Source organism: Phaenicophaeus curvirostris, chromosome 3 (genome assembly GCF_032191515.1).
Source record: "Phaenicophaeus curvirostris isolate KB17595 chromosome 3, BPBGC_Pcur_1.0, whole genome shotgun sequence".
NCBI lineage: Eukaryota > Metazoa > Chordata > Aves > Cuculiformes > Cuculidae > Phaenicophaeus > Phaenicophaeus curvirostris.
In genome coordinates, this window is record NC_091394.1 from 77,790,271 (window position 1) to 77,818,044 (window position 27,774).

At 40.9% G+C, this 27,774-nt stretch overlaps 1 protein-coding gene across 11 annotated transcripts in view; it reads right to left on the reverse strand.

Moving 5' to 3' along the window:
• UBR5 (ubiquitin protein ligase E3 component n-recognin 5) overlaps nucleotides 1–22,077 on the reverse strand; it is a 91,947-nt gene extending 69,870 nt beyond the window's left edge. For 4 of the 11 annotated variants that reach the window (XM_069854455.1, XM_069854456.1, XM_069854451.1 and 1 more), the window contains exons 1-5: nucleotides 21,967–22,075; nucleotides 4,221–4,265; nucleotides 3,656–3,737; nucleotides 3,394–3,470; nucleotides 2,487–2,606 (exon numbers count right to left, since the gene is read on the reverse strand). In XM_069854455.1, coding sequence (XP_069710556.1) covers nucleotides 2,487–2,606; nucleotides 3,394–3,470; nucleotides 3,656–3,737; nucleotides 4,221–4,265; nucleotides 21,967–22,028 — 386 coding nt within the window. In that variant the 5' untranslated portion in view covers nucleotides 22,029–22,075. Of the gene's footprint in view, nucleotides 1–2,486; nucleotides 2,607–3,393; nucleotides 3,471–3,655; nucleotides 3,738–4,220; nucleotides 4,266–21,966 lie in introns of all 11 variants that reach the window. The other 7 variants (XM_069854458.1, XM_069854457.1, XM_069854453.1 and 4 more) reach the window with 3 other exon arrangements.
• Between the last annotated feature and the right edge of the window lie 5,697 nt (nucleotides 22,078–27,774).

Genomic DNA, 27,774 nt, shown 5'->3' on the forward strand with positions numbered 1-27,774 from the left:
AGGCCTCCTAAAATTTCTGAGACTTGATTTACACTAAGAAATTGCTTCAGATAACACTGCAAAAATCCAAGAGTCTTCTTTACTGCAAAACAAATCTTAAACTACATAGTTCTTTGATCCTCGTGGATGGTCTTCAAGAGATTATTCTACTCTGGATCTATTCATATTGCAATTGTATAATTGCAAAAACAGGCCCAAACTGACTAAATATCTGTTTTATTTCTATAAATCAAAACAAGGAAGTAAAAAGGCAGAGATTTGTAGAAACAGACAACTCCTCATTATTACAACTTTCCACTAACCTGAACACCACAGAACTGTATAAACTGAATCTGTTCTGGACCTAAGACTATATACTCTGTTGTCAGGAAAGGCTAAAACACTCAAGTTTATACCTCAAGGTTAACTAAACTTGGTGGCACAAATCCACCTGAAGGGATACTGGATATGGTATTATTGCTATTTAATAAGCACCATCAGCAGACCTTTCCTGCTCTCAACCACTCTAATCCTCAATCCCCTTTAAAGAAAATAATTATAACACCACAACAAAAATCTATGTTCCCTGAAACATTATCTAATAAATTGTTACATTTAGCTATAAAAACTAATTAAGAATATTTGTCTTACATTTTACAGCCTAAGTTGATTACTAATATCCTCATCTTTTTCTGTCATTCTTTCTTTTTTTCTCCTTACAAGACCAAACAATCACAGAATAACTCAAGTATCTGCCTAAGACAAGGCCCTGTCACAGAGACATCTACATTTGCACGATTGTAGCCAGCAAACGCACAGATAATAACAAGATGAAAAACAATTCAGCAATGGCTTTAGGAAAAGTCTCGTCTCAGGAGTTACAAAAGAGCTCTAAAAAAAGACAACAGAAAATGGAAAAATACTCAAAAACAAACCCAAAGAAGAATGTGACATTTTAAATAAAAATGAGCCAGTTAATCTGTTTCTGAAGGTGGGAAAGGGGCTGAGGAGAAAAGAAAGGGGCTGAGGGGAAGTCAGATTCTTCCTACACAACCATTCTCAACCCAGCTTTCAGTAGGGAAGATGTGGGTTTAAATAAAAGGTTATGTATTAGAATTTAATACAAACTAGAAAATGCCTGTGTAATGTAAGTTATAAACTATAAGTGGCAGACTTGAGACATCCAACAGTTACAACCATTTATGTTCATACAATAATTCAAATATTCCAACTGTGTCCTAGTCCTAACTTGGTCCTGTTAGGATGCTAGCAATTTTCCAAATCCTGTGATCAAATCTAAGGACTTCACATTTCTAATGCTTATAGACTCAGTTTATTAGGTATTCCTTGCATTTAATAGAGCAGCTACAGCATCTACTGCTACTCTTTTAGTTTGGTGACTTTCAGCTACCTAATTCTGAAACAGGCAAGGGAAGAAATGAGGAACCCTGAAGGGCTGGTCTCCTCATCACATAGCTTCAAATAATTTTAACTGGTTACACTCAGATAGAAGTAACAAGGAAAAGTAAGTCTTACACTTTCCACAGTAAATTTTTAAACATGACAATACCAGTTTGCCTTTAAACTTTAACACAAGGATTTTAGGTTCAAAAGCACAAGTGTCACAAAAAGTTTGGGGGAGGTAAGGGGATGGGTTATCTTATGCAACTAAGTCCCAGACTGAATTAGCTTATTTGGTAACATAAACAACAAATTCAGTTTCATGGAAAAGCTGTAGTTCCTCCCTCTTGACAAATCATTCACATGCACAAACCACAGTTTGTAAACACAATTCTCCTTACTACAGTGAGCAACCTTAGGAAGCAGCACTGTTCAACACATCTTACAAAAGCAAATAACGAAGAGTTCACTGTGCTTACATAATGAAGATTGATTTACATTGCTGTATAAAGGGACACCATCAATTTTAAAGTTAATGATAAAAAACCTGAATTTGTATAATACATCTAGTACGTAGTAAAATTTTAAAGGTTCTGAGTGGCAACGCTCTCCAAATGTTCCCTTCCTTTTACTATGTATAAGACACAACTAACAAAACACTGATCATTACTTGGGGCATGGGAGAGTAAGGCACAACAAAACTGAGCACACAAAGGTCTGCAAACATAGATAATGAAGACACTTCCTGTGTAAATGCTCTCATTTTACTTAATGCCTTATCAGTGTTTAAATTGATAGTGTCCCTCTAAAAAACTGCTTTTCAAAATCAAGGAACTAAAAAATGTTCAAAAAAAGACAACATAGCCAAAACCAAGTTATTCTTCACGCATATACAAAAAACGCTCCGTATGCTGGGTACTGAAGGGTCACTTGCGTATCTGTTACTTTAACCAAGTCAATAAAGTGGTTTTTTATTATACCCTACCTACACAACTGCTGTAATTATACGTTCCCTTACACATACTGCATACAATTTATATATGTGTATACACATATACTCAAATATGGAACAAACAGATTGCAGCCTCAATCCTATCAAAACTTACCCAAGGGTGTTGCCTGCCAGTCTGCCCAGAGTTTCAGAACCAGACAGAAACCATGGGGAGTCACTAGTCCTGCCTGGCCTGGATGTCCTTCCTGCCCCTGAGCCACTGCTCAACTTTGAACTGAAAGTAAAAGATGGTAAATCAGTCACAAAACAATCCCAAATGGGTTAAGAACAAAACCTGGAAGCCCAGGTCTAAATTCTCAGGGACTTAGTCTGGTAACATACCAGCTTAAGCAACACCCTTGGGGAATATTCCAAACTAATCTAACTGTATATTAAGAGGTATCTGGAAAAAGAAAGTGGAAAGCATGCCTAACAGATCTTATGTACATTGGCAATCTATAATAGCACAGTTGCAAATATATATTAAGCTAATTAGTGATTGAGTTAGCCACTGCGCTGTTTTCAGTTAACATATACATACAAATCTTAATCACCAGGTGTTCTATCCATAAACCTGAGCCTGAGTATGCTACCTCAGTAGTAAGAAGCAGTTTACATACAAATATGAACCATTATATACTCCAATTAAGGGGGACTTACCTGGACTGAAGAGAGTAGGTCTAGAAAGTAAGTCTCTCCAGATGAGACTACTTTCAGAAACTTAACAATTTAACAGTTTCTTTCATAAGGATTATTTTTAGAGGTTGGTTTTTGGGTTTTTTTTGTTTCCTGAAGTTAGAGATCCTGTCTCACTTCTTTTAAAAGATCACATCTAGTATTTACTCCTACACCAGTTTGTCAAGCTAGGCTGTTTGGCTGCATCACTATAACTATTACGTATCTACTCAAAAGTACCCATTCCAAAGGCAATCTAGTTTAAAAACAAACAAAAACAAAAGAGTAGCCAAGCTGCTTATCCAGTTCAAAAGAATGGTTTAATATTAAAGAAAAACATTTCTTACCCATCATTATTATCAGGTTTACCCAATTCCAATCTGTCTGGTTGAACTGAAAAACCAATCCTGCAGACTCTACCATCCTATGTTAAAAAGAAAACCAAGAGTCCAAAATCAAAATGTAAGACAAGTTAGAGGAAAAAAAAAAAGAGACAAACAAAAACAAGTCTTCAGTTATTGAAGACTTTTGATCAATTTGTTGTTAGAAAAATTAATTTTAAGTGTATAGTTTATGAGTTTGTTATCTGAGCAGATTTAAGTAATTTACCTCAAGAAGAAATGCAGCATGATTTGGTCCCACCACGCACTGTTTAATAGTGGCCTGTTCCAATACATTCAAAGGGGGGTGGCTGAAAACAAAAAGTGAGCATGTATAACATTTTTAAACTTTTTAAGTCTGAAAAAATATTTTTAAAAAAGTGCTCTATGGAAGGAATAATGTGCAGCGACAGTTACTGGTATTAAAATATTCAAGAATGACTAAACATGCATTAGTTGAAGCAACCATGACATATTTTTGTCACTAAGCACAGAAAATGCAGAACAGAACCTTAAAAGGTGATTAGAGTTTTCATTTAATTTGATCAGCAATAAACAACAGGGGTTATACTTAAAATTAAGAAGCCATTTCATGTGGGGGGTATTTAATAATATAATTTATCACAACTGAAAATCTAACATTTTCTTCCTAACACAAGAACTATGCTATTGCAAGCATTTCTGAACCTTGGTACTGAGGCTTTCTAGGACTATATCTACAAGACAATCACTCACTTCTTGTTGCTGTTAGAAAAATTTATTTTCCTACATGATTTACATGTGATATGCCTTACCTGTTTAAATTATATTTGTTCAGCTTCTCTGATACTTCCCTTAATCTGTAACAAAAAGAAATAAAGCTGTTGGCTGAAAGACACCACCCACCGCACACAACATCCACTTTAGGCACCACATTTACCACATTATGGCAGCAATTTACCACCATATTTAACAAAGCTTCATATAAATACTGCCTGGTGTTAGGATCCTGTATGAAGTTCAAAAAAGCCCACCTGATTTGAAGTTGAAGGTTTTCTACTTGAGAGTTTTACCCTTCCCACCTACTATCTTGCCAGAAAACTCATGTTTTCTTGCATTTCTATCTGTTTTGCAAGTCACTAACAAAAAGCACTACTCCCGTCTTTTTAACAACAACATTTGCCACTTTACACACAGAATAAGGAGATGAAGCAGTGAGCATAAACTGCAAATATACTTGTATTCCCTTGCATGAGCTTGAATACGGCATGCCAGAGTAGAGAGGATTATCATTTTCTAGGAAATCCAAGCATGTGGCATGTCAGAGCCAAAAATATGACAGCAAGTTCCCCAAAACGGAGAAGACGGGAAAACAGAAGCACAAAAAACAGCGTCAAAAGGGATAAAGAAAGAACTGTGACTAGCAGAAGAAAACAATCCACAGAAAATTCACTGTGCACAAAGTAAAACATCACCTTTACTTAAAGGGAAAGAACATTTCCAAAAGTACTTCGACCTCACTTTTGTGGCACCTCACTAACTGGAAGATCAGAACCTAAAAAAGCTCACAGACCACTCCTGCTTAGACAGTAAAGTGTCCAAAAGTGGACTCCAACACAGTGATTTCTAATGTAATTTCTAACCCACTTGGAAAAGACCTTCTCCAGGCAGCAAATATACTCTTGTAATACCAGGTAGGCACTTCAGGTAAAACTTGGGCTCCTTTCTTCCCAAAGATGATAAGCAATCTGAACAAGCCGCAGAATAGCTTCAATTTTAGTTAGAATATTTGCATTATATTAAGATATAAAACAGTTTAATCCTGAAAAAAATAATAGAAGATCTTCCCGATTAAGGAAGAAATCCCACCTTTGGTACCATGTTCATCCTAGCGTTCCACAAACCACCTTCTTAATCAGCAACACCTTCCTAAACCTAACAAGACACACATGCCAGCACTGTTTTCCTCTACCTGAATCCATGTCTCTAAACCTTTTCTTTTTACTTGCCTCACATCATTTTCTACACACAGACTGCTATGGACTTCAGTTACTTGCAAACCCCGAGCATGAGAAAGAATACAGATTAGAGGTCCAGTCAGCCAAGTCTTAACATTATCAATAGTGTTCAATTCTAAAGCGTTTGCTTGTCCTGAGGGGAAAAAAAAGGAAAAAGATAGACATTTGTTTGAGAAACAAGATAATTTTTACCAATAGAAATAACTTTCAAGCACAATAAGAAAGGCACACAGTGAAAGGATAGCAGGACGGAAGTGAACATGCTTAGAATTGCCTTGTGCTTATCCAAGCCAAGCTGTGGGTTTGTAAGTAGGCACTTTCACGGTCCCAATTCCCAGCCACAACTAGCTCACACAAGCCAAGAACACATACATAGGTAAGATTCTGCAAAGACAACCCACAAAAAGGAAGGAGAGGACACAAACTTCAAGTGCAATCAGCACGGAAGGTACCTCACAAGAATGAACTACTGTGGGAGAATGTGGAACGAACCCTGAAGATGAATGGCGCACACTCCACAGCTTACCACATCATTTCATAAAGCAAGCAGGGATCTACTGCATATGACAAGTTAAACATCCCTGAAGTTTCATGTCTTAAGTGTATCTCCTAACAGTGTCCCACAGGAATCATTAGCAGTTTTCAATTAACATTTCTCCTCTTCGCAAGCAGGAGTAATAATTATAGAATAGGAAACCCTACCTTTGAGTTCATTGCACTGCCTATATCAAAAGCTGACAGCAAATAAAGTAGTCCTTTATTGGAGATGGTTACTAGACTAGTCAATGAGTAAAATGTAAAGCTTTCTTATCTGAGCTGTGTCACAAAACCTGAACACTACCGAAAAAACAGACATTCTTCAATTAGTCAAAAAAAAAAAAGGACAAAAAAAATCACAACATCACAATCCTTTTTTACTAGTAAAAAAAATAATGAAGTGATAGGGAAGAAATATGCACAGAAAGATGACCTGCATGTTCAATGAAATCTATTAGTAACACCAATCTCAAGAGGGCAGGTCTATCTGCAACAAGCACAGGTCAAAAGAAATCTAACCTTAGTGAAAAGAGGCTGCTGTCAACATTTAAGGTGACAGAACACAGAAGGATATAAGTGATGAAGCTGAGAGTACTAAACACTCCTGCAGAAAAGAAAAATGAAAGAAAAACAAAAAAAGGTAAAAACTACCTCAGCTCCCGATCCCATCATATGCAACTGCTGTAATCCTAAAATTACCAAGTATTGCCTAATAAGCTTAGAGATCCGTGAGGACCTGAATTTGACACAGAACACCACCAGTGAAAAAGGAATAGCTCTCTAGCACTGCGACTCTGCTGGGCTGCTGGCTCCACCCCCACTCTCCCCTTTCCCTGTGCTGCCACCAACATTCCTGTGAACACCAGTCACAAAATTAAACCAACACAAAAAGAGTAAAGTGGAAAGATGTGTTTGCATATTCTGTATGGAAAATATGTTTGTGCAAATAAAAGCTCTAAATAATTTCATAAAAACATTTCCTGCAGCAACAAGAACATTTCTGTTTGCACAGTTGCATGGTACCGTACTACTAACCCTCTGAAGGAAAAACAGAAATACATATTTAAGATCAGGTTGATTTTAACAATATGATTCAATAATTTTAACTGATGTTGTACTGGAAGAAGAGATTCTCATTAAGGAAGGCCAACACTTCCAAGGAGACCTTTCTGTGGTAAAACAAATCTCTGACAAAAATGCCTGGACATATGAAGCTTCAAAAAAACTCTCATTGAAGACAATTAAACTATTTCAAAGGACAAAGTTAGAAACAATATGTATTTTGCTCATAAAATTATTTTTGAGGAAATGCACTAGCTCGCCACTCTTCTGAACAAGAAGTTTAGTGATGATAGCTTCTGTGTGAAGACACGTGTTCTTTAAGTATACCTACAAAAATTCATCCAGAAACAGCTGTAAGGAAAACAAGAAGTCAGTTTGTCCCAGCTAAATAAGGACTGCTTCAATTTTAAGTACTGCAGTTACAATTTCTAGCCTCTCCAAACTAATCAGAATACAAGGGAACTATGCTCACACTAAGCAACCAAAGAGGTCACAGTTCAGGACTACAGGAGCTCAGCCTCCACAAGGGACACTTACGTATCACTAGCTATTTCTTCTCTCAAAGTACATTTCTATTTCCGGAGATGTTTATCTGAGGACCCATCCTTCCACTACATCTTGCTTTGTAAAACCAAGGCTGAAAAAATGCAAGAGAGTTACAGAGAAACTCTATTTCAAAATACTATTTTATAGAAATAATGAACTTTGGAACATTTTAAAGTAACTTCACCCTTTTTAAACAAGCCCTTACATCCACAATAGCAACATTCTAGTTTACAGTTTGTGCTTTTAACAAGGTTGTAGGAACGGAAATCTTCTGTTTTAAAGTAGGCAGACTGGCCTGAGAATTATTTTTTTTAATATACTTCTATGATACACATTCACCATGATATTTTCACTGCAGCAGTCAGTCAACAGCAGTCCTACTTTGCCAGTCATCCTGCAGGAATATTCATCCTTCTCAAGTATTTCCATCATTACAGCAACCATTCACAGACAAACAAACAATCAAACCATTAGACATAAGCAGAACTGTCTTACTGCAATAAGGTTTTAGAAGAGCTAATGAATGTATGCTCATCCTTCCCCCCATGTGTTAGGAAACTAACAGTTACAAAAATAAAAAGGAAAAAGAAAACCAAAACCCTACCACCTACATCATTTACACTTGGTCAATATCTGCAAGACCTTGTCAAGCAGACAAGTAACATGAAAAGTACAGCGCACTGTAAATAGGAATGTCATGTAGCAAGATTTACCTAACTTTCCCCTCAAAAAATTACATGATGTTTAACAGAAACAGTATTTACAGGCACTAATACTTAATCAAACCTGCAAAATGTCAGGTTAGGTAACAGTACATCTAGCATATCCATTTGGAACTATTAAAACAAACCCTGCCATCTCAGAGATTAATTCATGTAACAATACAAAGAAAGCTGGTTTTCTTTTTTCTCTGCAACTTCAGACTACATTTTTAAACGTCAGCTAGGTCTTTGAAGAATACAAAGCAAAATTCACTTAAGTGAAGCAATTCAAACAAAAGATTTAACTGCAGAGATGTAAAATAAAATTGTTTGCAGGTTGCAAGTCTCTGGAAAGAAGTCTTTCTGTACTCAGTAAGTAAAACTACAGAGTCCCAGACATAATATTCAGAAGTTTCTCTTGGATTTTTCATGACGTTGCTCCTTAATAGCCTTAAATAGTTATTTGTACACTCTGAAGTTAAACTACCAGGCAAGGGCCCTACCACAGAGCTTCCCTCATTTCAGCACCACACGGTGATGGTAAGAGTTGCAGAGGAGGAAAAGAAAAGGTACATTTTAAAACCAACAACAGCTTGGTAGGGTGAACAACTTTAAGTAGGAAAGTTAAAAATAAAACTAATTTAGCCCTGGTGCATTTTTCTAAGTGATCAGGCCTCTCTAAGACAACTTAATACAACAATGAAGCCTGCAAGTCAACAAACACGTGAGACTTTCACACCAGAGGAGAAAAAAGTATAGAAGATACAATTTTCTCTTTCCAAGAGAAAGCTAGCAATAAGCAGATATCCAAGAAGTAAAAAGAAAACCCAAACCAACTCAAGCACTGGAAAACAGCATTGGGTAACATATTTACCAATACTACCTCCAACCCTCAGCTGAGGCCCTGAAGTGCTCATTCCTTGCTTTTGGGTGGTACTTCAGCATTTTTTTAATGGATGCTGAAGTACCACCCAAAAGCAAGGAATAAAATTGCCTGTAGGAACAATAAAATCCCAAGTGCGAGTACGAAATGACAGCCTCCACATTAACCAACACTACTCAGCAGCGGGGTGGGACATCACGTTTACAGTATAATACACAGAACACTGAAACAACAAGATTACAATGAAAGCCACTGCTCCACACAGTCAGTAATGAGGTATACCAATGACTTGCACAAAGTCCTCCCACCATTCTAAGGAATATAAACCAGGAACATACAGTTACTGCATACCAAGCCACCACTGACTGCTCAGGGAAGCTCTGCAAATTGTTAGAAGCTGGAAAAGCATCACTGTGTGTTTGCTCTATTCTAATACTCCTCCCCTGTCATCCAGCATTGGTCACTACCACAAACAAGAGGAAAATAAGAAGGACTGTCAGACAAGCTTGTCTGATTGTAACGGCTACTCTTATGTTTCACAGTTAAGAGAACATGGCTCCCAAACTTTATTTTCTGTTTTGCAGAACCGTCAGTTTGGTTGATAAAGGTAATTCTGACCATTTAATAGTCCTCTCTGGAACAACAGTAACATGCTGTGCTTAATCAGTAAGCTTTAGTACGAAGCTAATACGGCAAACATCAAATTAATTAATCTCCTAAAAACAGTTTTCTGCAAGATCACTGAAAAGTCTTCAGGTAATACAACGATTGCACAAAGTATATCCCCGTACAGCAGACCATTATTATTTCATGATATAACACCACTATTATAGACAATGACCTATGCCTATAGCTACACATAAGCTAGGTCACAACAAAAAAAAAGGCAGGACAAGAAAAATTAGCAAAGACAGGATAGTAGCAACAACATCAGAAGGTTACAGATACATACCCACCCATATCTAATATTCAGAACTCAACATATACTGCATAGCCAGGTAAGACGACTTACTTATCTTCTTCACTCTACAGAGAGGGTAAGCATGTATTTCAATTCTGGTTTTAAGAAAGCAAGGCAGATTTCCCATCACTGTGTCAGAGAAGGAAGAGGAACCATGAATATTGTCTGCCTAGACCTCAATGAAGGCTTTTGATACCACCTCCTGTAAGATCCCCACAGAGAAGCTCATAAAGTATGGATGCACTCCCAGACAGTGATGTGAACTGAACACTGGCTGAATGGCTGACCCCAGAGGGTGGTGATCAGTGGCATGAAGCCTCCTTGGAGGCCAGTGACTGGCAGTGCACCTAGGGGTCAACACCAGGACCACCCCTGCTGATGGCACCGAACTGGGAGGAGTGACAGATACGCCAGTCATGCTGCCATCCAGAGAACAGCAACCTCCTGATGCTCAGCGAAGGGAAGCACTAAAGTCCTGCACCGGAGGAGGAACCACATGCAGAAGTGGAACGGGATGCCCAGCTGGAAAGCAGCTCTACAGAAAAGGATCTGTGAGTCCTAGTGAACACCAGGTTGAACATGAGCCAGCATGCCTTGCAGCAAAGGAGGAGAATGGTGTCCCAGGCTGCATCAAACAAAGCACTGCCAGCAGGTCAATGGAACTGATCCTTCCATTTATTCAGCATTGGTGAGGCCAAGTCTGGAGTCCTGTGTCCAATTCTGGGCTCCCCAGTACAAGAGAGACATGAACATATAATAAATAAGCACACATCCAATCCTAGAACAGCTATAACACGACTCCTTTTCCAAAATAAAGTTTAATGAAAAGTCTGACTATAAACAGAAAGAAATCACAAATGGGATGATTCTGTCAGGACTAGCACATAGCACTTACAGTGCACTCACACAGGTTATTTAGCACAATATCCAGAGGATTTGTTAGTAAAGTAGATCTACAGCTATAGGTTGCTTAGATGCCTAGTGGTCTTTCTGCAGGGAAAAAATAAAAATACACTACAGAAGAAGGAGTTGGCCTCAACACAATGTTACTCTATAACAGCAGACTTCCAAACATAGGTCACAGACTCAGGCAATACAAGACAGAACTGTGCCTGGTGTGGAATACATCAAAATATCATTCTGTGTTCCCAGATCATGTTCAATCACATGAAGTCCTCATAGCTGCAAAGAATCTTTGCTTAACACTTAGCAGAAGGCTGATTCTTCATCCAGAAGACCACTAAAAGCTAAACAATTGGATCAATCAACTCAGCTGAGTGTGAGTTCCAAATTCTACAACAATGAAACTTGTATGCTATTTAGCTATCCATCATTTCAGTAAATATATTCTTCCATGATTGTGGATAACGGGAATTTAGAACCCTATTGTCGTCTTCAAGGATACCTGAAAAATACTTACACGAAATACGGTGAGTCAATATTACTATGTTGGGCAACATATGAATGCTACTTACCAAACGTAGCTAGGAAGTCATACGCTTGTTTGAGCAAAACAAGTGAAACTTAAAAGATGATATTTAGACAAAGGGGAAAAAATCCTATTTTTTACTGTCAGCGTTGACTCTAGTGATTCCACTGAAAATAATTCTATCAAAATAAAAATCCAGTCATTGTAAGATCTTAAAACTTTTCTGTGTCCTACAGCAATGATTGTTAAAGTTCCTTCAAGAGCAAATTAAGAGCCATCAGGGAGGCTGTGTATTTACTAGCACACCAGCCTAATGCCAAGAGAGCCAGGTTCTGATCCCAGCTGAGTCTACTATTGGAACCCAAATCATAACCTGTCCACCATTCTCTCTCTTGTTTTTGATTACAGCTTCCGGAAGCCACAACCACTATGTCCAAAGTTGGAAAATGGCCTTTGATAAGAGCATTCAAGTGCTACAAAAATATTTTTAAAAGAAAGAACTGTCACATTATTCAACACTTCTTTTTTAACAAAATAACTTGTACACAAAGAGAAAGACACGAAGCATAAACAAGCTACTGAATTTCGATTGCTTTTCAGTAACATCTAGTGTGCTTATTCACGTGCTGAATTAGTTTCAGCAACAGGGAAAGATCATTTAGCATGTCTAGTCCTTTACTCGGCAACTCCTCTCATTCCAAGGCTGGAAGTCTTCAACAAAAACTCAAGCACCACGGTATTATCTGCCTGTCATTTTTGCATACTTGTTAAAAACTACCCTTTAAAATACCATGAACTCCCCTCCTCACACTGGCACCATCTCCTACATCTTCAAATCCTTCCTCTCAGACACTGTATCTTTGATTTAGATAGGAATGAATGAGACCTGGCAAAGGGAGTAGAGAGCAAGCACCATGCCAGAAAAACAAGCAGCCAAATTGCTTTGTCAGATGCATACTGCAGGCAAAATAACTCAAAAAAACCCCAGCTTTTGAGGTGCACAGCTCATCACAATAGTTTTCTGCATAACCAAAAAACAGATTTTCTCTTTTCCATCTGTTTGTACCACAGCCACAAAACTCCAGGTGATTCCCCTCAGCGAAACTAGTATTTTGGTTCTTTTAGGAGAACTCATGAAGCAGCACCTTGCATACTTCCTGCTTCACATTTTGCCTATGGCCATACTATTTCAGGAAACAATCTTGCCAGGTACAGATTCTGCACCACAAGTGAAAGAAACAAAGTTTTGGCAGCTCCAGCAAACAGCCTGTTACCCCCCCACGCCTTTCCATTGAGAGCAGGGCAATCCCAGCCAGATTACATTCTGCTTACTCAATCTGCCTCGCAGCAACAAGATGCTACAACCACTGGAACATTTTATTATGTACCTTTAAATCCTTGCTCCATAGACAGACACATTTTGCCAAAGTCAGCAAATTGTGTAAATAATGCCTAAAAAAAAAAAAGTTAAAAGAAAAAGAGAGAGAAGGAAAAGTGCTGTTACAGACGAAGCATGGTCAAAACTGAAGAGAAGAGTTTCAACAACCTAAGAAAAATATCTTCATTAAAAGATCAGACAACAATAACTCAGTTATATTAAAAGGTAAAGCAATATAAAATGGACTAAAAGCCATAAAACCTCTTTAGAAGAATGGTTCTTGATATATACTAGTAAGGAAAAAAAAAACAACCAACATCTCTGATAATTTTCAGGCTGGACAGAGAACAGCAAAAGTTTACAGCATAAATGAAAGAACAAACACCTAGAAACACACTGAGGAAAGTTAACATTGCAAGAATTAAAATTACTGAAGGAAGTGACAAGCCCCAATGATAATGACACCAGAATAAGGCCCACAGCTCTCATTCAACTGCATTCACATGAGTATGTATTTTCCAGTTAAGTTCTTGGTAAAAATGCTGTAGCACAAACATTTGTCCATATTAAGTCAAAGTCAGGCTCCCCACTAGAAACTCTACAGTAAAATTATAATCTTTTGTAGAATCCACAGATCCCAATCAACATCCATCTCCCTGTACCAGAACTATCTATGCAGATAAACAGATAACCTATTCCAAAGGCAAAAAAGATGAGTTTGAGGAAACCTAATGGAGAATTGAGAATGAAGCATAATGAAAGACTGTAAGCAAATTTTTTTAATACTGTTTTAACACTGGCTGGTTTAAACTAGACAACTACTCTTTCTACATGGCATAAAAAAAAAGACAAAAATTAGCATCTAGCTTATCCAGGGAGGATGGCAAACAAGCTGCAGAAAGTAACACCACCAAACCCTGTGTTTGGTGCACAAGGTCTCTTTCTGGGCTGTTTTCTAATGAGCAGGCAAACTACAGCTGCATGGGTATAACCAGCCTAGGTTACTCAAGATATTCCCCAACTGCCCACAACACTGATTACTTTGACTAAAAAGCAAAAAACTCAAACAAACAATAAACACACAACCTTGAAAGTAGAGTTTGTGGTTGTCTTTTTTTTTTTTTTGACTGAAGACAAATTTCATAAGATTATTGAAGCCTGCAGTAGCCTTCATGTTTGCACCTGTTGAGTTAAACCACCTTTGTCATAAATTAAATTGGCAGACTGCTTGGCTGGCAATAAAACAACAAGAATAGTTAGAAGTTCCAACACAGTTAATATCCAAAATAGTACTAATCACGTGAAGGCTTTCAAAGCTTTAATTCTGCATTCTTTAATAAAACACTATAATGTAATTTTAAATCAGAAACATGAAGGACCACAGCTATTTTGGGGCATCTTTTCTGGTAAAAGGTAGTAAGCAGTTTAATCAAGAAAAGCTCTCCAAAACATAATTACATAAAATACACATTTCATCTCCATTGTAGATGTAAACAATTTGAGAAACTGCTAAGAGTCATTTTATGGTATAATGCCAGCAGCTTTGGGATTACAAAAACTAGCCAATGAGACAAACCATAAGGTACTATGTTAAAGATCAATTTTATAACTGCAACAAAATAATCATGCTGGGATGTTACAAAAGGTGGTGAACAAAATATGCAAAACCTTTCTGCACCAATACAGATTGGCACACTGCACTTTAAAGCACAGTAGCTAAGCCTTCCTGAAAGACAGGGTGAAGCATATTTACCAGGAGAATTTCCCCTGGCAATTGCTGGCAGTAGCAGTGAGGCTTGTCAGAGTAAGACAAAATTTTCAAAGGTACCAAATTCCATAGTTACATCACTCCTTAGCTGGAACCAAACTGACAGTTTTACATAAAGGTAGATGACCACTGTGCCCACCTCACGCCTCCTACGCAGTTTTACAGCACGTTTCAAGTGTTCAGAATAGGCAACTTCATACCCCTGTATCAGCGAGGCAGTGTACTTTCAAATGTAACAAAAAGCTCTATAACTTGAAACAAAATTGCTACTTTTCCTTGGCGGAGAAGTAGAGCAGAGTTTATTGTCAAAATAGTTCTATGCTGGAAAGGGAAAATAATAAAGATCTGAAACCTGGATAATTGTTGCTATGGTGGACTAATGGGCTGTGACTGTGGTCATTTAAACTGCCAGGCTTACAGTCTTGGACAAGATACGGGTGCACCTCGAAAATTACATTTGCACACTGACTTAAATATTTTTTCTCCTATTCTTTCCTCCCAACTTAAAATCCTCTGGCCACTTCAACTAGGCCTTGTTCCTATGTTTTCTCTGGGGCCTATACAGATGCCAACTGCTGCAGTCTTCTATCTGAAGCTGTTAGCAAGACTCAAAGCCTTACTGAACTTCACTGGATTAAAAAAAAAGTTTGTGCAACTGAAAGCACAAGTAGTTTTTGTACATGGTTTTCTTCTGCATAAGTTGTTGTTGAGTTCATGCAGGGAAAAACAAAACAGCAGCTTTTTACAGGGAGCATCTTGCAAATTTAACTACCTAGATTGCTGTTAGTGTAATCACTACAACAAAAGGTACCTTGAAACCCCTCCCCCTTCTTTATGTAATTTTCAAATACATATTACTGCGTATTCCATTTAAGTAATAGTATTCAAGGATGACCTTAAAGACCACCTAGTTCCAAACCCCCCCTCCCCCGCCACAGGCAGGGACACCTCCCACTAGATCAGGCTGCCCAAGGTCCCATCCAACCTGGCCTTGAACACCTCCAGGGATGGGGCAGCCACAGCTTCCCTGGGCAACCTGTGCCAGTGCCTCACCACTCTCATAGTGAAGAAATTTGTCCTTATGTCTAGACTAAATCTGCCCCTCTCCAGTTTATACCCATTGCCCCTCATCCTGTCACTACAAGCCTTTCTAAGCAGTCCCACCCCTGCTTCCTTGTAGCTCCTTCAGGTACTGGAAGGTCGCTATAAGGTCTCCTCGGAGTCTTCTCTTCTCCAGGCTGAACAACCCTATCTCTCAGCCTGTCCTCATATGGAAGGTGCTCCAGCCCTCTGGATCATCTTTGTAGCTCTCCTCTGGACTTGTTCCAACGGTTCCATATCCTTCTTATGTTGAGGATTCCAGAACTGGACACAATACTTGGGTGAGGTCTCCCAAGAGAGGAACAGAGGGGCAGAATCACCTCCCTCACCCTGCTGGCCACACTTCTTTTGATGCAACCTAGGATATGATTGGCCCTCTGGGCTGCAAGCACACACTGCCGGCTCACATCGAGCTTCTCATTGACCAGCACCCTCAAGTCCTTCTCTGCAGGGTCGCTCTCACTCACATAATCCCCCATCCTGTATTGAAATTGGGGATTGCCCCAACCCAGATGTAGGAACAATTAACCATGCATAACTGTAAGAAGGCAGCTGCAATGCCCTGCAGAGTTTGCCACACTTAGCTACAGCCTTGGCTGATTTTCTCTAGTGTTCAGTTGTTTTTCATATGAATGTGATGGCTTGCTGAACAGTTATCTACTCAAATTTTAGATAGTTTAAGAAAAAAGTGTGTCATACATTTTATAGCTATTTTACAATTTACCTACAAATTTTTGACAAATAACTTTTATAAGTATCCTACATGGCAACTAGAACATTTAATAAATACATACTCACTATACCAAAATGACCTTAAAAGTATTGATTATATACTTCAGTTTTTACCAAGAACTAGCACATAGGTGTCATTGACTGATAAACTTACTGGTTTTAGAATTAAAAAGTTATTTTCTGGCAGCTCTGGCTTGCCTTGCCAACCTTTATATATGTATCTGAACTACTGTTTTACTGAATTCCTTGTGACAGGGCACAACTCCTCTCAGCTCACATCACATTCACAGTACAGTTTCACATTACAGCAGCCAAAATAAACGTGCTGCTTTCAAAATGGAAGGAACTCAACCCTGCTTCCTCTTCACCGTTCTTCACTCCCAACTCTCCTTCCTGCAGCACTTTTCAAAATATCCCCTTTTTAATCCATCTACACCGACGCTCATCGAACCAGGAGACAAACCAGTTCAACTTCCTAATCCACAAAAATATATTTACTTCACTTTATCAGGGTAAGCTTTGTATCATTTTAGCAAATTAAGTCAGTTCACTGTGCTATCAGACACCTAAAAGTTAGTGCAAGATAATAAGTGGGGAAAACAAACCTCCTTCCTTCAGAAGGGAAAAATTACTTTGACTTACAACATCTCAGGAAAGTTTCAGCAATAACATTCACAGACACTTACATATATTATCTCTAAAAAACAGTGTCTGGGGCATAGCAAACAACTGTAACCAGAAGAGGACCCTGGCAGAGCAAAGTCCAAAAAGGCCTGGTCTATTGGCCTATGTATAAGTAGCCTTTCACATTCAACTAGATATGAAATGACGTTTATGTCTAAGTACCAATGCTCAACTTCCCAAACTACTGTCCTTAAATAACATTACCGAATTAAGATCAAATCTTAATGCTCTGCTTCTCAACTTATGGATCCTATAATGGTCTGCATACCCATTGTGGTGGTGCAAACCTTTTGACACAACTAAAACATTTTATTCTTAAAAAAGTGTTTCCAACTAAGAGTCTGATGATGATAATAATGCCATGGTAGTCACATCGCTTCCTCACTCTCTTCTCAAAGAGGCCAATTTAAATTTTATTATGTTTCCAAGAAACTAATCCTAAAAACAAAGTCAATGCTTGTCCCATCATTAAGCAACTGTAAGTCAAGGATTAAAGCACCACATCAGCAATGGTCTCCCTGTAATTAAACCATCTATTCCTGTTTGAGGCAGGCTAACTTCATATTTCCTAAAGTAGATTAGGAAACAGTTTAAAGCACACCAAAATAAATCACTTGAGCTAAAAGAAGCACTGTATTATCCGCACACAACTTGTAGGCTTTCTATTTAAGAACAAGTCAGCCAGTTCCTTCTGCCCCCCAACTTCGAGCAGCAATGCAGATTACATGTGAGTAACAGCAGGGAAGTTCACGCTTGGGCTGCCTTCCTTTCGGTAAGAGGGCAGGTACACTCCCAGCATGCCTGGGGACCTCAAAGTGGGAGTTCAGGGCTAAACAAACACTTGTGTTATCAGGAACACTCTCTCCATGCTGGCTCCTGCAGACATGTGGGGCCAGGACACCAGCTCCACATCCCTGCTGGCTCCCTGCACAGAATCATACCACACCCTACGCCAGCTCCATCCAGCAACATCTGCTTGGGATTTTTAACAGATTTGCTCATCAGTAAATGCAAAGGGGAGGCAAGAAAATCTGCCAGAGCAGAAGCCCACATATCCACTGATAACCTGCTTATTACCCTAAAATGATGTTTTCATATACATAAGCTACAAGATGCACAGGCACAGATTAGAAGGGTATGTTCTTGCTAGGTGCTTTTCCCACAAAAATTGATTAATTTATTAGAGGGTGTAAACAATGCAGGAAATGTAAAGCTCACTAGTGAATCTTTCAGTTCAGGTATGACCTAAAGTAATCAATATCTGAATAAAAGAGAAAGGCATTGATTATTAAGGGAAAAACAAACTCACATAACAGTGAGACAATCTTTTCTTCCCTCAAAACTGACTCTACGTGCTCACTGAAGCTTGGAATGAATTTTTCTCAGTGACGTTACTTGTTTCAAAGAGCTTAACCACTTCTTAACACTCATCTTAAATTCAGAATACCCTCTATTTAACCAAATTCAGCACATCATCTTCAAGAGGAAAGAACAAAGCACATTAACACTGCATCGATGACCACTTCAAAAATTACATCTTACCCTATGCTAGGACTTAAGTGGCTTAGCCGACAAATATTTTCTTAGTATAAGGTAAACACAGAAGCAAAACCTTGAGATGAATCCTGTCCCTGTTCATGTGTGGAAAGCCGTCCTCGGAAAGTGAAGGACCCCCCCCATCCCTTCCCATTCTACAGAGACACAAGTTAAACTGCTCCTGGGAGGTTTCAAAGCAGCCAAGAAATGGTTATTTGTCATGGTTACACCCACTTCCTAACCCAACCTAAAATGAAGAAATACACTAAGATTTTACAAAAGATTGACTTATCTATGAAATTTTGCATGGAACTCCCTTCACAAAGTCTCCAATGCTGAAACATACATGAAACAGGTGGATAATCAACAAAATATATCTCACATCCACTGTAACAGAAGCTGGGCATCTCTTTTTCAAATATTAAGGCCATTAATTATTGCCATTCCAAACACTTTATGGATCTGTTTCTCAAACTGCAGGCCATACTCGATTTTTCTCCCATTAAACTTTTCATACTTAGTTTGCAGAGAACAAATCGCTTATGAAAAAGTCCAAGTCGTCCATCTTCCTAAATAAACTTACTGGAAAAATCTTAATTACCTCAGTTCATCGCAAACAAAAGCTTTGCTTATTATCCATTAAAAAAAAAATTTAACACAACTGCGAAACTAAATATAACCTTATCCTCTACAAGCTTTCTTCACCACAACTAGTTTCCAGGCACCTGAGCGAATACCATGAACAAACTAACACTGCTTCAACTGATTTGAGAGAGGTCTAATAACCTCCATTAAGCTACAATATTAACTACCATTTACAAATGCTACTTAGGACTAGCATTTTTCAAACACTAGTTAAGAAGTACTTCCAGATGATGAATAGGTTTGCTCAAGTGTCTTCACAATTATTTGTGGTTCTACTGTTACTTCTTCCTTCAAAGTGTTTTACCATTCTCCGAGTTGCTAAAAGAAGAACAGGGATAACTAATAGGGATAACAGAAAAACTAATACAAATACTGAGAGACAGGAACTGCACCAAACCAAACTAAAAAAACCCCCTGCTTCCTCACGTTTTTCAGTCTGCTTAAGAACAGAGCAATACTTCAGGAGAATGATGTTTTCCAAACACACTTCACTCCCTTCACACATCTATGCTGATTATTAAGTGAAATGCATTGAATATTTTAGAATAAAATTTCAGAACTGTCATGTATCCTGAACACACAGGGACTGCACCAATAAATCCCTTGTGTTTTAAAATGTGATTATTCCTTAGATGCAGAACATGGATCCATTACTGAAAGCAATACCATTGATCATGTTCTACACACACTACAAACAAAAGCACACAATGCAGAATTATGGTCCCAAAATCAGATTCTGAGAAGCAATTATCATTCAGAACACAGACAGAAAAAAACTAACTTAGGCTACTGACCATCATCTGCAGTGCAGCCTCAGAAAAGCCTATAAAGTGTGATGAGGGGAAATAGAGATAGGAGATGTTCCAAGACCCTAACTTCTATATGAATGTACTTGAGAATTTATTAAGCTATCTAGATCCTGATCTACATTGACAGAACAGTAATAAGCAGCAATGCTACTGATAAAATTGAACTGACATTTCCAGCGCATATGCGTATGCCTCAACCCTATTTATGAATCATGCTGCTTTCACTGCATTACAAGTTCTGATACACAGCTACCACACTTCTAGTAAAATTATATTTAAGAAGAGGAAATTCATGACTTGCAGCTCAGATCAAGGAGCCACTTGATTTTTCAGAATAAGTCACTGCTTAACAGCACTTCTACAGCTTTCTCCATCTATTAATTACCACACATTATGAAGCTTCCTGTATCAAATAGAAGTTGTAAGAGCTGCTGCTGCAGTAAGAAGGAGAGGAATCAAAAAGAAAAAAAAAAAAAAAGAAAAATTAGGAAGCATTATGGAGACTAAAGGGCCATCACATTAAGTCAACAAATCAGGTAACATTAAAGAAAAAACAGATAAGCTGTCTTGCTCAGAGCAAAGTGTGATAATTACATGATAAATGTTTTTCTCAGGGCCTATCAACACTAAAACACAAAAAAGAAAAACCACTGTGGTCCTTTCAAGTTCAAAGTCCTAAATTTTAGCCTAAATCAAAACAGTGCAATGAAGAAGCGGAAGAACTCCTAGTACAGCATCACCTCTCAAGAGTTTGTCACTCTAAAGGAAGATGTATGCCAAATCTGTATGTTTTACTGTGGAGAAAGTCCATCAATCCCTTAGGAATGTGTAGGCCTCCTAAGAAGCAGGATTGTGTAAAACGTATTATTCAGTTAAGGAAAAAAATACACTCCACACTAACTTCACGTTTCAAATATATTTTATCATTAGAAGTTTCTTTTCCCTGTTTAAGGGCAGGGATGATGCAGTTTGGCAGAAATTTTACCTTTGCAATGACCTATTTTCCTCACCACAATTCCTCGAACCTCAGCTGTTTTAGCAGAGGCATCTCCGGGAAGATGGGACTAGGAAAAGTGACCTAGCTACAAACAATAGCGGAAGTGAGCTGGACCCTGGCCTAGTCCGAAGCCTGGGAAGATCAAAACCAGAAGAATATAACCAAGAGCTCATACTTTAAATATTTAAACACTATTTATACACCTTAAATAATATTTATCTATAGCATAAAGGAATGTTGGTTTATATCCAGCAACGACTAAAGATCTCTATTTATTCACGCTTAAATATATAAGAAATTCAAGACGAAAAGTTAAACGTTTCTTTTCTGTATAAAAGTGAAATTTACAAGCCGTAACACACACAATTAGTGATTACTACAGCAGAAATACCTGACAGCCGCACGAAGCGCTGTCAAATACACATCAAGCAGTAAAGCAAATCGGTTTCGCGGATTTATTTTCTCCCAAGCACTCCAATTTCCCCTCCCCACCTCAAGATAAAGCTACCCACGAGGTTCACAAGGGACGGCGCTCCCGTCCTCGCCGTCGCTCCCACCCAGCGGGACGCGGGGCCTCCTTTCTCACTGCAAAGGGCGGCAGCGGCCCGTGTGACAGCCCCGCCGCGCCGCCTTTATCGCCGCGATCGCCCGCCCCGCTCCATCCCGGCCCGGGACCCCCGGGCGGCCCCGCGGAGGTCACGGCCCGCGCCCCCGGCCCCCCGCCCTCCCCCCCGAGGGGGCCGAGCCGCGCCCGCCCCTCCCTCCGCCCCTCACCGGTCATTGAGCTGGTCCTCGGTGCCCGGCAGCGGGTGCACCACGAAGTGGATCGAGGTCATGTTCCGCGCCGCCGCCGCCGCCCCCGGCGGAGGGAGGGAGGGAGGGAGGCGGGCGGGGGCCGGGCACACAATGGGGGCGGGGGGGCGGCGGGGAGGGGGGGGGGGGAGCGGGGGGCGCTCGGCCTCCGCCCCTCCCTTCCCTCCCCCGGAGTCCTCGGCTTCACCCGCCGCGGGGCGGGGGCGCGAGGAAGGAGAGGGAGGAAGGAGAGGGAAGAGGGAGATGGAGAGAGGCGGGGAGAGAGAGCCCGGCACCGGGAGGAAGGCTCGGCCCGCACCGCGCTCACGCACGCGCCGCCATCTTAACTTCCAGCGGGCCCTTCTCTCTCTCTCTCCCTCTCTCTCCCTCCCCTCCCCTCCCTCCGTGCGCCGCGGCGGGGGGGGGGGCGGGGCGCCGGCGCGCGGCCGCCCTGCAAGCCTCGCGCTGACTGGCGCGCGCGCCGCGCCGCCCCCGCACTAAGCGCGCCGGCGATTGGCCGCGGAGGGCCCCTCGCGGGGCGCGGTGACGTCATGCGCGGGGGACGTACGGCGTCTACGTGCCCCCCCCTTCCTTTTCCTTCTCCTCCTCCTCCTGTGGGGAGCGACTCCTCAGCGGGCGGGCCGGCCCTCTCGCTCCTCCCCCTCGCCTCCCTCCCGTTCCCGGGCCTGGGCTGCGCCGGTTGCCGGCGGCTGAGGTGGCTGCGAGGCGGCTGGCCCGGCTCTCAGCGCGGGCAGCAGCGCCGCGGCCCGACCCACCGACCTCCCCGCCCTGTGGTGGCGCCGGGGCTCTGCGGGGCGGCCTGCGGGAGGGGGGCGAGGCGAGGCCCTGCCCGGTGCGGGTTCCCGCAGGCGTTTCGAACCCGCCGCCCTTCGTCCCCGGCTCCCGCGGCCGCCTGTGCTCCTCGCAGCTCGCAGTCAGGCAGCCCGGCCAGGCTTCCCTCGAGCGGCCGGAGGTCGCCTCCCCTTCGCGGAGTAAAAAGTTATCCCTTAAACCCGTGAATGTGGCTGCGCGCCCTCCTCCCGGGCGGGGCTGAACTGTTCTGTTCCAAGAGAGCATACCTTGCAAATGGAGCCGGTTTTAACAAATTTGCATCTCAATCGGTTGAAAGTTGAGTAACGCAGTCAATAAAACAGCCATTTGTTTCTAGAGAAACTAACACTTCGGCTGGGATTGTACCAAGCTTTGATTTTTTTTGACTTTTGAATTTGCTGCTTTGCTTGGTTTCGAGAAATAAGAAATTTACAAAACCGGCTTGGAAGTTTTTAGTGTGTGAGGAATGTTGGTAATCACATGATAATGGTACAGAAAAACCCTAGGACCTAGTTCAGTGAGTTATAATTCGTTTCTAAGGTTGTGTAATCATAAATCATGGAAATGTCAGTTTGTTCCTCCACTATCAAATCCAAGAAATTTTGCAACTTGCTATTTTCCTTTCCTCTTTCTTCCCTGGCTCGCTCTCCAGTATAGCCGGAAGGAGCTAATCCAAGAATCGACTGATGTAGCTGCTCACAACTCAGAGATCTGGAGAGTTTGTGTAGTTGTTGTTCAGTACAACTATCATTAACATGAGGAAAAAGAGAAGAAATATTCAGTTGATGTGTTCCAGGTTTCTTATTCTGAGGCACTGTTCCCCATATGTTCTGTTCTCAAATGACAGTGATATTCAAATGGATTCAAGAATACAAGTAAGTAATTTAGCTTATCAGGTAAGGAAGATCCTAACAGGTTCCTGGAAATACACAGAGCATGGAATAGGACTCATTCTGTGTTCGACAGTGAGGCAGTGCAGTAGCTGTGCTTTTAAAAATGACTAGGTAATTATTTACTTTTTTTTTTCCCTGGTTAAGACAGAGCTAAAAGTTTTTTGATTATTTAGTTCTGTATTTGACTGTACCGGTTTGTTAGTTTTGCTCTGCTTTCTCTTTCTTTTTCTTTTTTTTTTATTTTTTAAACATCAGTCTTTATGCTTTTCCAGAAAAAAATATGTTGTGTATTGCAGTGGGAAGTTCTTCTAAGCTGTCTTGACTATAGTCAGAATTACTTGCATGTTTTGATAATCACCTGAAAAACCTTGCATCTCGATTTGATTATGTTTTTCTGAACAGAAAAATAACATTAACCTTTGGCAGTCATTCCTCTTTTCCATTGAACTGTAGGAAAACTGGTAACATGAACTCTTGCAGTAGGTCTTGTTGCATCCTAGGGTTTGGGAAGCTCCAGATACTTATGTTTGCTTCCAAGGTCAAGATCTAGTTCTCCAAAGTGTTTACGTTTCCAAATAACATGACTGGTTCAGTGGAGTCTCTCAAGGGCTCAGCATTAGCCGTAAGGAAGAGATTTCCATTACTCTCTTTCTTCCAGCCTTCCAACCAAGTTTTAAAAGTTAATGGGCTATGGAAACCTATCAGACCAAAGACAGGGAAAGAGCTGGAAAAGCCCAAAGGGGGCACACCTCTGTTAGGCTCAGCAGTCTGCTGCTGGCATCTCCAAGTTATCATTTCTGTAGCTTGATTTACATTATGACTGAACCCCAGATGCCACTGGAACTTGCTCTTGTAGCCAGAATAAACCAGAGTTGTGCAAATGTCAGCTATTGTTCATGCTAAGAGTTTTATAGCGGTGTCTGAAATAGCAACTCATGCTAATGTGTACATGAAGGAACACAAAACCAAGCATTCTCCCAGATTTGTTACTCTGAAAGGAGTTTGTAACATATCACTCTCAGAAGCACCCAAACTTCTACAAGGAGGATGCATGGCTGCATTTTACTTGACTTTTGGAGGACCAGTAAGTGGCAATGCGTTGGATTCTGTCTTGTCTGACATCTGATGGATGTCTTGGAAGAGTGTGATGCAAGTAACAGTTTGATGGTCCTTTAAATATCTGAAATTACTCCAAATAGCATTGTTTTCTGACAGTAGACCTGCTCATTCTTACAACTTCTGGTTTTTAAGAGCTTCAAAATAAAAGACTCTTCCTAAACCCTCTGGATTGTCCAAGTCTGTTGGATGACAACCTCCAATACTGAAGTGGTATTTAAAAATTCATATTTACCAAGTCATGAAAAAGAATCAAGAACCAAAATAGATTTTCTTTCTTTACAAGATGTATCTTTAAGGCAGGACTTCTATCTTGGCCTGAGAAACTGATCTCCATGTGTTGCACAACTCCTCGGTGTATAGATGGGGTTATTTTCAGGCCTACTGATAAAGCTGCCGCTTCCTTACGAAGGTGCAGCTATAAATACACCAACACCCAACCAGCAGAACAAGTTCCTTGCTTGTGTACTCGTCTGTACAGGAGGTTTTGCCAGCTTGGAAATACTATATAAAATAACTCCTGTGGGATCACTGCTCTTGTGTTTTGGTGAGAGTCAGCATTTCCTGAAGTTTTCAGACTGGTAGAGGTGCGTGGGTTGGAAGGGACCTCTGGAAGTCATCTCATCGGGCCTCCTGGTCCACACACATCCAATCCAGTAGGTGGGGAACTTTCCCATCGGGAATAGCTTCAGAGTAACATGGACTAGGACAGACTTACTCACAGCCGCTCATTAAACTTACTCCACAGCTGCTGACCTGGTGGTTTGCACGAAGTCTGTTAGTCCTAAAGGGAGGGGACCTGCTGGTGATGGGAGGATTAGGGTAGAAAGACTGCAAGGGACTTTGCTCTGTAAACAGTGCAAGCACATGCTGGCAGGTGTACCACAGGCAGTGGTGCCTGCAGATGATGGAGTGAGCAAAGTCGGGGAGGAGGCCCTGAGCAGAAGGAAAGGCTTTAGGCAGCTAAGGAGAGCCCAAGTACATGCTTTCCAGGCTGATGACTCCAGATATCCACAGAGATGATGCCAGGCTGGCAGCATACGATTGTATTTTGCTGCGGAAGAAATGAGGCCTGCATTCCTGGAAATATCAACAATAATGCTGTGCAGAAAACTCCAACTTCTAGATTATTCCTGAGGTTGAGCATAAGTTCTTCTAGTGAGCAACACAGTACACTGCAAGGAAAATTTGTTTCCAGCACCTCATGCCACGAACTGAAGCAAAGCTTGGCCCTTGCTGCCTCCTGCTCTCCCTCCGTTTAAGTGAAGTACAGCGTAAGAGAAGTTTGTTTGGAGCTGAGAACATCAGGCTTTTAAAACATATCCGTGTGTTTTGCAATGTGAGTACCTGTGTAGTTTGCAAATAAATTAACACTAGAAATTGGGCAATTCCAGCTGAGGAGGACTACGCTGCCAGCCATTTGCTTTCTGCTGTCTCAGTCTGTGCTTTGTCATGCATGTGTGCCAGGCTGTCATAGCCTGATTTTTTTATACATTGTTTATGACAGCTGAAACTTTGTCTTGATGACAAGTATTAAGTGTTTATGATCTCTTATTTTCTAACTTGTATCTGACTGTCAAACGAAGAGGTCGCTGTAATAGAAAAATGATCTGTCTTGTGCACAAAATGATGCTGATCTTTAAGAAGTATTGTTTAAGGCCACAAAAAAACCCAGGTAGCTTATTAAGGTTCAGAGCTGATGAAATCTTGTTTCCCATGGGCTTTTTCTTACAGTGGGTCCTTTGGTATCTAGTAGTGTACGCAACATTTCTCTTTGCCCTGTGGATTCTCCAGCAACTGAAACAGGATGAGCTGGGCTGCAGTATTTCCCTTGGCTGCAGCACTAATTGCTGCTCCTGCCCCGTCTCTGATGCTTGGGTCAGTTAAGCTAATGGAAACCTCTGAGACCAGAACCTCAGGTCAAAATTTGGCTGAAAGATGCTCACATGCTCAGAAGTTAATATAGTGAGACAGACACTTTGGCACACCTATAACACTTGGTACCACACACAGACTGCAATGGATTTCTTAAAGATCAGGCAATATTGCAGGTACCTGACCTTCTTCCCCCTTTCTTGTCTGAGCTGCTTGGTATTTTCTTTCTCCAGCTCTGCAGGAAAGGACGTATGGGCTAGAAATTAGAACTCTGCATCTAACTCCTCCTTCTTTAGTATACTATCAGGGTTACTTTCTTCTGGTATGGGGAGTTGCACAGTACATCTGGAATTGAGGTTAGGACTCTGCCAAGTACTCAGTGGAGTTTGTAGAGTTTGTCTGCCAGCATCTGGCAGACTGAAATTTTGTTTGGTGCCCCTAACCTCTTGACAGGTCTCTCTCTTGACATTGCTCCTCTCACTTGTTGTAGGTCGTTACTTGGATCCTCATCTTCCAGCTCCTACAGAGATACTTCCGAACAGCTTTTCCTTCTGCATCGGCATCCAGGACATCTGTCCTTGCCCAAGCCCAGACACAAAATTTATGTGTTGGCTTTTGTATGTGTAGAACAGATCAATCTGCTGACAGATGCAGCTGAGCTTGACAAGAGTTGCTTACCAGATGTCGTGGGCACTGTGCAGGAACTAAACATCCCAGGAACAGAGGCTGTGGACAGCCACCTTTTGCAACCCTCCCTGGGAGGCAGTGCGGGCAGAGCTCACGTGCACAGTGTATATGGTGGGTGTATCTCTGAGGTTGTGTCACCTGGGCAGGTGTTCCTGTGCAGGCAGCTTAAAAGCAGACTTGTGCTCATTTATGTCTGAGTGGCTTCCTGTAAGCTCCTGCCAAGGAAAGACAGAATTTGTTTGAACTTTAGCAACCTAGAAGGCAGGCATGTGGCCCTAGCAGGTTGCCTGGGTTCCCTGTGGAATTGTTTTCTCCTGCTCATCTGTCTGCAGACTGCTAAGGCAACCCAGATGATTAACTGGGACAAAAAAAAAAAAAAAGGTTTTAT